The 12681-nt window shown below is 45.8% G+C and overlaps 1 protein-coding gene across 1 annotated transcript in view; it reads right to left on the bottom strand.

Annotated features, from left to right (window-relative positions):
* The window catches only part of LOC142577643 (coiled-coil domain-containing protein 6-like), a 55777-nt gene that overhangs the window by 42548 nt on the left and 548 nt on the right, over positions 1–12681 (bottom strand). Inside the window, exon 2 of the mRNA XM_075687123.1 lies at positions 12470–12619. Coding sequence (XP_075543238.1) covers positions 12470–12619 — 150 coding nt within the window. The remainder of the gene's footprint in view (positions 1–12469; positions 12620–12681) is intronic.

A 12681-nucleotide genomic window follows, 5' to 3' on the forward strand; every position in this document is an offset into this window, starting at 1 on the left:
TCCTACGTGGGCAGGTGCGGCCAAGCGCAAGAGACAATAGTTGGCCTCTTCTGGAAGTATGTAATTCTTATTGAAATTCCAAACACCGATTTTTGTTTACTTCAGCGTGTTAAGTAATCTGCATTAAAGGGACACTAAAGGTTACTATTAAGTCAACGTGGACTGTTGAAATACCATCACAGAAACCTCGAAACGCTTGTTTCGTGCCAAGGAGAGACTTACTTTAAGAGAAAATGCGTTCTGAAGCGTCCGCGTACCTCTAGCGCAGTTCAAATCGCCCGCCCTCCTATTGAGGAGTACTGACATCATGGTCTCATAGTGACGTTGCGCCATCGGTGAGTAGAACGGCATCCGCAGACGGCGCTACGGCTTTTCTGCGCAAAACGCGTACGCGCGGCCAGAAACAGAGCCAAGACAGAGCCGACAGCAGAGCGAAAGCGGGAGTATGGTGGCTAGCGAAAGGAGAAACGAATTACGTCCCACATTACGTCCCACGGCACACGGAGAGTCCGTTTTCGTTAAACTATAGGCTGCGGCGAGCTCGCAGCGTGGTCGGCGTGGTCTATGAGAAGCGAAGAGCCTTTTCGCACTCGCAACAGGGCATAAAAATGTGCGAATCGACGCAAAACTCTGCCTAGAAACGTGCTTCGCCACAGCCAGGGCTCAATACGACCCAAGCTGGCACGACCCAGATGTCGTTTCCCGCACCGCCACAAGGCGCCGCTACTATACCTCAAATTCCAGCGCAAGACGCCCATAAGCTGGTACTTCATTCTATGACGCTAACTTCGACGCTCGTCGCAATGGACCCTGACACCGACAGATTGGCTCGCGATGGTGGGCTCAACTTCAGCGATTTGAGCACCGACGAGCGCGACCTGCTGCTGAGGGCTCGCACTGCCGGCGTCGTTGCGTACTACGACGGCGGCCTCGACACCGGCTCTCCGGAGCGGGAAAGCAACGAGGGCTTCCCACGACATCACATGGACGTGGCATTCTCGCTGCTTGTTCCAAATGAAAGTTTCGCGAGCCTGCAGAACCCTCACAGCACGACGCGATAACGAAACTACTGAAACTCCAAAGCGTGCGCGGCGCAGAGTCGAGCGCGCAGAGTCGAGCGAAAACGAAACCTTTCGAACACCCATATTACTGAAGGGTAACGTCAAAATGTTATTTTTTCTTAGAATCGAATAGAAGTAGACAAGTAGCATTTTTTCCGTCTTATAATCGAATGAAATGATATTTTTAATACGAGTAGTTGAGTATTAGTAACACAAATTATGAGGAGTCCTTTCGTCATCGGGCTAGTACCGGAATGTCGCTGGGGGGTCTCAAATCGTGTCACGCATTTACCTCAATTTCTTGGTTACTAAAGCTCTGTTCGCGATTATATTGACGCCTTAGACGTTCTGGAACATTGCTCTACCACTTTAACTTGAGTTTCTGGTAACCTTTAGTGTCCCTTTAATGAATATATACAATAACAGTAAAAAGAAGAGGCCAATAGCAGCCATTTATGAGAATCTTGCATATGACAACGTATGCACGGTGCCAGCACCTTCAAAATGAGTGAGGAGAAGGCCTCTATTTGAAAAGTGTTTGAGAAAAAAGGTGACTTTGCGCTCCGCTTGCGAGCTCTACACGCTGTTACACGACTGCAAAAATTGGCTTAGATGGTCACAGCAGCATGTGCTATCAACGGACCGCTTTTTTCACCAAGCCTGATGGGTGGTTCAGGACCCCTTTAAAGCATCGCAAATACAAACACGCCACAACTGCACTTTCCGTGAAAATGACACGAAGTATGACATGATTGCATTAAATTATGGCACAATCAACCCAAATATAAAGATATCAATCAATCCCTCACATGAGTTAGCTTGCGGCTTGCAGCAATCCATGCCAGTGCCGATGGAGTCGACAGCCGCCTCTATGCATTTAAATAAGAGCTCTGGACCCTGGCAGAATGGCGCAAAAATGACCATACAAAATCGTGTAGAACATAGCTCTGTTCAATTCGCCTACACCACCTGCAGGGAGCACATGCGCCCATCTTTCCCCGCGTCGAGAGCAGGCGTAAACACGGGAGCGGTGCACTACACCCTCTCCCGGTTCTCCCTCGCTCTCACAACGCACACCCCCTTCCTTTTTACTCTTGGGAAGGTATCTGAGGGGCGAAAAGGACATTCCCCTCACAAAGGTCATCATCATTATCAGCCTGGTTACGCCCTCTACAGGGCAAACTCCTCTCTCATACTTCTCCAACTACCCCGGTCATGTACTAATTGTGGCCATGTCCCTGCAAACTTCTTAATCTCATCCGCCCACCTAACTTTCTGCCGCCCTCTGCTACGCTTCCCTTCCCTTGGAATCCCATTCCGTAACTCTCAATGACCATCGGTTATCTTCCCTCCTCATTACGTATCCTGCCCATGCCCATTTCTTTTTCTTGATTTCAACTAAGATATCATTAACTCGAGTTTGCTCCCTTACCCAATCTGCTCTTTTCTTATCCCTTAACGTTACACCTATCATTCTTCTTTCCATAGCTCGTTGCGTCGTCCCCAATTTGAGAGGGTGGCAGGTCTTGTTGTGAAACTTAAGAGGTACAAAATGAAGGTTGTACAGGTCTACGCCCCTACATCCAGTCACGATGACCAAGAAGTCGAAAGTTTCTATGAAGACGTGGAATCGGCGATGGGTAGAGCGAAAACAAGATACACCATACTGATGGGCGACTTCAATGCCAAAGTAGGCAAGAAGCAGGCTGGAGACAAAGCAGTGGAGGAATATGGCATAGGCACTAGGAATAGCAGGGGAGAGTTATTAGTAGAGTTTGCGGAACAGAATAATATGTGGATAATGAATACCTTCTTCCGCAAGCGGGATAGCCGAAAGTGGACGTGGAGGAGCCCGAATGACGAGACTAGAAATGAAATAGACCTTATACTCTGCGCTGACCCTGCCATCATACAAGATGTGGACGTGTTCAGCAAGGTGCGTTGCAGTGGCCACAGGTTGGTAAGAACTCGAATTAGCCCAGACTTGAGGAGGGAACGGAAGAAACTGGTACATAAGAAGCCGATCAATGAGTTAGCGGTAAGAGGGAAAATAGAGGAATTCCAGATCAAGCTACAGAACAGGTACTCGGCTTTAACTCAGGAAGAAGACCTTAGTGTTGAAGCAATGAAGGACAATGTTGTGGGCATCATTAAGGACTGTGCAATAGAAGTCGGTGGTAACTCCGTTAGGCAGGATACCGGTAAACTATCGCAGGAGATGAAAGATCTGATCAAGAAACGCCAATGTATGAAAGCCTCTAACCCTACAGCTAGAATAGAACTGGCAGAACTTTCCAAGTTAATCAACAAGCGTAAGACAGCTGACATAAGTAAGTATAATGTGGATAGAATTGAACATGCTCTCAGGAATGGAGGAAGTCTAAAAGCAGTGAAGAAGAAATTAGGAATTGGCAAGAATCAGATGTATGCGTTAAGAGACAAAGCCGGCAATATGATTACTAATATGGATGAGATAGTTCAAGTGGCCGAGGAGTTCTATAGAGATTTATACAGTACCAGTGGCACCCACGACGATAATGGAAGAGAGAATAGTCTAGAGGAATTCGAAATCCCACAGGTAACGCCGGAAGAAGTAAAGAAAGCCTTGGGAGCTATGCAAAGGGGGAAGGCAGCTGGGGAGGATCAGGTAACAGCAGATTTGTTGAAGGATGGTGGGCAGATTGTTCTAGAGGAACTGGCCACCCTGTATACGCAGTGCCTCACGACTTCGAGGGTACCGGAATCTTGGAAAAACTCTAACATAATCCTAATTCATAAGAAAGGGGACGCCAAAGACTTGAAAAATTAGACCGATCAGCTTACTGTCCGTTGCCTACAAACTATTTACTAAAATAATTGCAAATAGAATCAGGAACACCTTAGACTTCTGTCAGCCAAAGGACCAGGCAGGATTCCGTAAAGGCTACTCCACAAAAGACCATATTCACGCTATCAACCAGGTGATAGAAAAATGTGCGGAATATAATCAACCCTTATATATAGCTTTCATTGATTACGAGAAAGCGTTTGATTCAGTCGAAACCTCAGCAGTCATGGAGGCATTACGGAATCAGGGTGTAGACGAGCTGTATGTAAAGATACTGAAAGATATCTATAGCGGCTCCACAGCCACCGTAGTCCTCCATACAGAAAGCAACAAAATCCCAATAAGGAAAGGCGTCAGGCAGGGAGATGCGATCTCTCCAATGCTATTCACTGCGTGTTTACAGGAGGTATTCAGAGACCTGGATTGGGAAGAATTGGGGATAAATGTTAATGGAGAATACCTTAGTAACTTGCGATTCGCTGATGATATTGCCTTGCTTAGTAACTCAGGGGACCAAATGCAATGCATGCTCACTGACCTGGAGAGGCAAAGCCGAAGGGTGGGTCTAAAAATTAATCTACAGAAAACTGAAGTAATGTTTCACAGTCTCGGAACAGAACAGCAGTTTACGATAGGTAGTGAGGCATTGGAAGTGGTAAGGGAATACATTTACTTAGGACAGGTAGTGGCTGCGGATCCGGATCATGAGACTGAAATAATCAGAAGAATAAGAATGGGCTGGGGTGCGTTTGGCAGGCATTCTCAGATCATGAACAGCAGGTTGCCATTATCCCTCAAGAGAAAAGTTTATAACAGCTGTGTCTTAACAGTACTCACATACGGGGTAGAAACCTGGAGGCTTACGAAAAGGGTTCTACTCACAAAGGTACAAAACAGCGCCACTTGGGGAGACCCTCTCTTTCTGACATCGGACCCCTAATCTGCCAGGCTGAAGTACATGCTGCAACCCGTGAGTGACCTCGTTTGCCCGACTATCCTGGGCAACAAGGCCAGCCTACTACTACTTCTTACAGAGAGGACTTCCCTCTGCCAGTGCTCTTTATTGTTTGTAGCAATAAACATCGTTACAGTTGACGCCACTTGTTGCCTTATTCGCTCGAACCCGATGTAGCCGCGATTCCCGTGCTACAGTTTGCAGAGTACAGAGCGACTGTGTGGGGCTAGATCAGGAGCTCGCCTTCAGCCCTAGCCACACACAGAGTGAAACCCCCAAACACCAGAACCAGTTCATGAGATGCTGCACAGCGCTATTTGTTTCAGTGGTACAGCAATGGTACCCTCTGAACCACGCCGCTCATTTCAAGAGGCACAGGAAAGGTGCAAAGCTAGTTCACAATTTTGCCGCACCCTCTCTACTGTTAGTGCTGACTTGGTGCAGACATGCAGGTGCAAAGCAGCAGGTGACACAGAACATGGCCGCAAGCGCTGTTGACACCTCACTTACGTGCGTCTGCAATGTCTTTGCAAGCAAAGGGTATATTTACACCCCAGAAGCCAATCATACCTGCGGTTCAGAACCTCTCAAACTTACGCTATCGGTGCAAATAAGTGGACAAAACAGAACACCTGCACCATATGTGCTCCTCCGTATTCATTTCAAGCGTAGTGCTGTGCATGCACCGCAGAAATTGAGCTGCACAATTTATGAACGTTTCGTGCACTGCTGTGCACTGGTTCACAGTGGTGCAGGCGACTCGAACGGACCTCGTATCTCCAAAATTGAAACCTATGCTGAGCTGCTTGATTGCCAGTGCGGTATCGAGGTGTTGAAGGGACACTAAAGGCAAATACTAAGTCGACGGGGAATGTTTAAATACCATTCCAGAAACCTTGCAACGCTTGTTTCGTGCCAATAAAAGATAGTTTACAAGAAAATTGCATCTGAAGGGTCCAAACACCTTTTTCATAATTCAAATCTCCCGCCACACAACCAGGGGAGTGGTGACATTGCATGTGCCATCACCACCCTTTGCTGCAGTCAGTAGGGCACCATCGATGAGTAAAACGGCGCCCGACAGATGGCGACACTGAGCCAAGACAGAGCAGTGGACTCGCTGCAGCAGCTGCTTTTTGGTCAAGTGGCGTACACCATTCCGGCATCTAGCAACATCACATGGAAGTTGAATTCTCTGCTACTTCCACTTTGAGTGAGTTTTGTGAGCCAGCAAAACTAGCGCAGCACTACGCGATAACGGAACTACTGAAACGCGAACGTGTGGGTGACACGGAGTCGAGCGAAAACGAAGCCTTTTGACCGCCCGCGTCATTGTCAAGGGTAATTTCATTGAGTTCTTTTTTCTAAAAATGAAATAGAACTGGACAAGTAGCGTTTTACTTCATCTTATAATACAGTACAAGGCTATTTTTTGCAACGAGTGGTTGAGAACTAGTGACAGAATTTTACTGAGTGTTCTTGCCATTGGGCAAGTACTTGAATGTCCCAGGGGAGTCTAATCATGTCCTGCATTTACCTCAATTTCTTGATTATTAAGGCTCTGTTCGTGATAATATTGAAGAGATTCTCGAGCACTAATCTATCACCTTAGCTTGACTTAGTCTTTGCCTTTAGTTACTTTAAGCATCTAGGACAGGGTCAGAGAGGGATCCAGTAATGAAAGAGAAAAATTGGCATCCAACCAAATAGTAGAACGAAGTTACAAAGGAAACCCATGCGAGTTTCTCAGAAAGAAAGCCTCGCAGTTGAAAAATTCATCCTGGTCCTGGACATTTCTAATGGCAGTTGTGCATACACTGTGCTTCACGGGAATGCCATGTTCGTGTTGCATTGCATCACATACCAATATCTGACAATGCAGGTGGGGCTTGCTGGTGAGAAGAGCTTACCGAAGAGTAAGGGTTGAAACTTGAAAGTTAAGATGCTTCTGTAGTGCACACAGGTGTCATTATTTTGCAGGCGCGATTGTCACCATGTAATCTATGCACCAGGTTTGTTTGCAATGCTCAAACCCGGTGAGAGGCCTTCCTAAGAGGAAGCACTTGCCTCCTGGGCATGTCGTAAGCAACACGAGATGGTGCAAGACGTCTGCTGAGAAAATTTTTGTATTTTGCTTTGAACAAACTTTTTCCCATGCATCAAATGACAGCCTCTGGGAGAAAAGCTAGCACTTATAGTCAAGTGAAAAGGAAACTAGGTGGTTCAGAGAGTTCATCTTCCAAGTAACAGCAATCTTTAACTGGCATTGGACAACAGTGGCGATTAATTGTTGAAATATATCAGTTCCAATGAAAGTAAAGACAGCACTGAAAACTCTGCTTGTGTTGATATCCCTTACCGGCACCATCTCAATTTCCATTCCCTGGTGCTCCTTCAATGAATGTTGAGCAATAGCAAACAGCACAGGAATATTGTGTGCCCCCCCCCCCCATCATATTTTCTTCAATAATAAGAGGCAATGCGTGCAGTGAAGCCCACCTTTGTTACAACGTAAAAAATAATTTTTTAAAGGGACACTAACGCCAAATACCAAGCCGAACCAAAGTGATTAGTGCTCGAGAATCTCTAAGGCATCAATGTTATAGCTAACAGAGTCTTAACCGAGAAATTGAGGTAAATGCAGGACTTGATTAGAGACTCCCCAGGGACATTCAAGCACTTGCCTGATGACAAAAGCACTCCCGAGTTAAATTCTGTCACTAGTAATCAACTACTCGTTGGAAAAAAGATCCTAGTGTTGTATTATAAGATGAAATAAAATTCTACTGAATGCGACAGCCGAATGCCTCAACTAAAATAGTCCCGCTCAAAAAGTTGCACTTCTGAAACGTGCAATTCTCGGTATAAATAAAACCTTTTGTATTTTGACGACTGGTTTAGTAGAGCTCTTACGTGCTACAGCACATGTGGGATTGCGAGAGAAAAATAACCCCATGCCTTCTACAGCGCTGCCCGTCATCTGCTCTTTCACTTCATTGCAAGTGACAAAAGTCACTTGCGGAGCTGTGTTGTGGGAAAGCATATCGAGCGCTGACGGCCCACCTTATGCGTGATTGTGTCACAGCACGCATTCTACGGCTTACGCGTGCAGTGAGCACTGGTGCACAGCAATCAACGGTGCTACACAATGCTCGAACACCGCCGCTAGATGCTCGACTGTGTCAGTGCTGACGATTGTTCACGCTAAGTTGAGGAAAAGAAAACTTTGCGTTGGAGGCTTATTTCGAAAATATTTTCTGTTGAGACCCTCGTAGGTTTGTTTCATGCACTCACGCTTTCCTCATTTCTTCTGAGAATGGTATTGCTTTATCACTTCACCCTGTCCAATGAAAAACGCAGCGACACAGCGCACGAACACACCCGCTGCTAGCAGTAGGCACCAGAATTTGGCAAACTTTCCTCCTCGTAACTTCACTCAGGAGCGAAATAAAACAACATGGAACAAGCACGCAGGATTTGTGTTTGTAGCCGTGTGCTGCCGCGGGATCCTGTTTTCAGGCAAATCGTAGCGCAGTGTCAGCGATGCTCGCTGCAATATTTCTTCGCCGCATCACGGCTTAGAATGAACGCATGCGGCACAAATGGTGCATCGTAAGCTCGCAGTAATATTTCCGGCATCATAGACCATCACAAACAGTTCGGGAATTCACTCTGACGAGGGGCTGACGCACACAGCTGACGTCACTTGGCCCAGTTCGAAGCGCAGGCAGCCATCTTCTCCACCAGCGGGCTGACCGGCTGTCCGGCTCATGACATCAGTCGAGAGTGCGCGCCCATTGGTGGTTGCTCATGTGCATCGGCGGAGTGAACGCCCCCTTCTTTATAAAGTTGTACCTTACTATAGGCTGCGATATGCGATGCTCGTTCAACATTTGCGATTTGATGGGCATCTCTCTTGGCATGCGTTCTCCCTGTCGCACTTGTGATTTGAGCTGTTGCAAGAATGCCGATGTGTTGTGTGGCCGTCGGGTGTTCGAACATGTACTTGAACATGAGCGATGGCTATGCAGCACACAATGCTGAGTAGAGGAATGCCGAACACATCTATCCTGTCCCAGCTTTCAGAGTGCAAGCATGCACCACTTGCAGCAGGCAAGTGCGACGCAGACCAGCCAACGCGCACAAAGCATGTAAGCTGCAGTCGACGAAGCTGCATAAGCTACCCATTAAGATCTGCTTAACAAACACTTTCTCGGGGCGACATAAGTACTATAAGCCGTGATGGTGCGCGAAAACTAAAGGTATGTTGTATTCAGGGGTGATATTCTGGAGCGAACATTTACGGTAGTGCATCATCTTCAAGACACTTCGCGCGTCTCTACATCAGACACATCAAAGTATACAAATGAAAGCTTTTCAGGCACAGGACCAGAAACGAGCAGGAACTGCATGCTGCATTTTTCACGAAAGAGAACACGGTGCAAGCCATGCAGGAGTGTAATGCCGCCAGAGCGAAATGTACGAGGATTTATTACGGCCGCCGTTCGGCCTCTCTGGCTGCGAGTTTACACACACTAAGCAACGTGCCCCTCTAGGTTGGGCATGCTGAGCCTCAGCTACTTATAATCGTTTGCTACAGATGGTAGTAGTTGTCTGATCGATCGATGAGTACGGTGTTTTCAGTGTGCTGGGCAGCGGCTGGTGAAGTCAGATACATCATGCCGACATGCTAAGCTCGCTAAAATGTTACCCTGCACTTTAAACATGACCTGCATCAGCACAGTGATCAGTTGTTGCCCCAGCGCAAGGGCACAAGTGTGCAGCAAGCGAACGCTTCTTTATTTGTCGAAGGCACAAAGGCAACACCCTCACTTCAGCGAACCTGAACTGTATATAAGGCCAGTATGCTGCTGGTCAGCCAAGCTAGCACACGATGCACCCTGTTCCAGCAGCTCCAGCATGCTATAGGACATGTTATATTCCCGTGCCAGCCACACTAGACTGTAGAGCATCTCATTTTCGCCAATATAGCGTAATTGCGCCACGTGTGGATCGTATCCACATTTACCTTGGCCACCCCAATGCACCTTTCTTCGAGCGGAGGCAGAACACATTGAGGCTGTGCTGTTGAACATACACAAGTAGATAGAAAAAAGTGGCTGGACTTTGAGAATACTTTTCATTATTTAAACAGAAAATAAGCATTTTTTTTATTTACGTCTCGTCATTAAAGGGTTAAGGTTCCAGTATCACATTACTTTTGAGAAGACAAAAATAACATTTTAACATGGTCAGAATTTTATTTTCTATATTTCCTTTGTAATCGGGGGTATAAGTAAAATGTTTGATACAACATTTATTTTGCTCCTTCAGACATGACCAGTTTGAACCAATATCTTTGGCAATTGCCAACCAACATAACTTCATACTTCTCCATGTAGTTGGAACCATCTGATCAACTCTGAATTTCCAGCATAGCTTCCAGAACAAATAAATATTGCTGCTTACAATACAGCTATCAGTTGTGTATGACAGAGGCAACAGCCAACAGCTAGAGGAAGTCTCCTACCATACATCTGCTCATTTTCATATCAGCTTTTAGCAAGAATAAAAATTGTGCCAGTCGAGGCATGCCCTAAACACAAACTCCAGCCACTTCCAAATGCTCACATCTTCGCAGCTATATGGTGTGCATACAACAATGGCAGTGTGAGCATACCAAAAGACACCGCAATGAGGTACCTTACACCACCAGATGGCAAATTTGAAACCATGTAATAAGAGCCTGAGATTACAACCCAGATGTGCACAACTGCCTGCATTCATACGAAACATTATTCTTACAAGTGGCATGCAAAATGCACAGCCAGCCTTTTCTGTTCAGTGCAACTTAAATGACAAAACGTGACCCTTGATTTGGAGGAAAGCGCCTCCTTGTCCATGTCTATCTTGGTAGACAATAGTTAGCCAAGCCTACATAACATAGCCGGGCCAGGTCCAAGGCAGTGCTCGGCTCTGGCGGCGCCAATTCAACAAGTAATCAGTACCTTGCTCATGGTTGGTAATCAACAAGTTTATCGAAAATCTTAAGATACACAAAATAACATGCTTTTATGGTAGAAATAAGCATATAAATGATTTCAAACACCGCAAAACATGGTGTAGGATTCATATTTTCGTAATCGAAAGTAGGAATCATTCTTTTTACACCCTTTAAGGTTGGTTTAAAAATCACAAACGACCTTAAAATTTTTTTTTTTAACAAATGACACAATTTGTAATGAAAAGCCCCCTAATACTGTGCAAGACAAAACTGTGCCCGGCAATTACAGCTGCTCTGTCCTCAGAATTTCCTTGTGCGGAACATATGGCAACAAGATACTAACGCAAAGCTACATCACACTGAAGTCAAACATTGCACAAGCAAAAAAAAAAAAAAAGCCTCTCTGCTTTTGAAAGAAGTGGTATCCAAAACACACTGGACATTTTCACTTACTGCTTCTTGTTGTGCCCACAGTTACGCATCAATGCCCTGGTAAAATGGTATCAACAAGCAATTTCCGAGTTGGCGCTCGGCTACCATGCTTTGGGCTCAACAAAGCCAATTCGACCTTCTCTGTGCACTTCAGCTTCTGTACAGCGTGTGCTGCTTGTCAGAGGGCAAACGACAACATTGAAGTGTGCCAAAAGCATCGCTTTCATAATAAAGCAACGGTGGAATTTCACAAGTTATTCACAAGTGGAAGTTCGTTGCAGCATTATGAAGTTGCACATGCTTACGATTGCTTGCCTATCACTTCCTGGCCTGTTTTACTGCAGCAAGCAAGCCCAAATCCATTCCTTCATTTTATTTTTCCCCTTTATGATGCTACATCTCAATGAATAGTACAGCGTCAACAGAAAGCGAGGAACGACAAAACGAAGCACCAACAGCCAACATGATTTTGCAATGCGGTAGCCAGCCAAGTGACATATATAAAGAAAGACCTGACTGGAAGTCAGTGCTTCTGCTTTGTTGCATCCTTAGCCGTCTGTTTGCACCTTATCACTTGCCCATTCGTATATCCTTCCGAGCGAAACCTGAAGACAGCTCGAGGACAATCACATTTATGTGATATATATATACAAAGAGAAAAATATGTTTACAACTATTATGTCTCTGCTAGCATGTTTACACCAGCAGTTAAGCAAAGTGTAATCTGTCATAGCAATAGAGCTTGAGTACATAGCATATCACAAGATGCTCGCATAAGCACGGTGTGTCTTCACCTCCTGGTTTACGTCTGTACCTAGTACACCTCCACTGTGCTGAAACTAATTGTGGGTTACAGCAACTGGACCAGGTGCAGCGAAGCCATTTTGAACTGCATATCACCCTTTCAGAGGACAATTTAATGTGTGTCACTTGCAGCAAGCGTCAAATTATTAGTGTCAAGGGATGTATGTAGGTAGGTAGCACGTATATGTAATAAGGCATCTTACAGTGTAACAGCATTGCCAAACAATCTTGCCACAGACACTGTTCTGCGCAACCGCGATGCTGAAGCGGCCTCTTGTGAAATGCGCTAGTTCACATGTTCTGCACATAATCTGTAGGGCGTACCCTCCGGCTGAATGAAATATTCTCAACTGTCAACTCACGAAGAATGGGCAGATAATTCAAACCTGGTTCAGCTTTCGTGAAAGATCATTAGTAAGGCACTCCTCCTCTTGTTCGTAGTTAAGGGCGAGCGTCTCCTTTTCTTTCTTGAGCGCTTGAATCTTCTTCAACAGTGTGTTGCTGATGAATTCTTCCTCCTGTTCGGCTTTCGCTTGCTGCAAAAGCGTCAAACTCAATGAGTGTTAATTGCTCTTGAGCTTAATGTTCTATACGCAGG

Source organism: Dermacentor variabilis, chromosome 1 (assembly GCF_050947875.1).
Source record: "Dermacentor variabilis isolate Ectoservices chromosome 1, ASM5094787v1, whole genome shotgun sequence".
NCBI lineage: Eukaryota > Metazoa > Arthropoda > Arachnida > Ixodida > Ixodidae > Dermacentor > Dermacentor variabilis.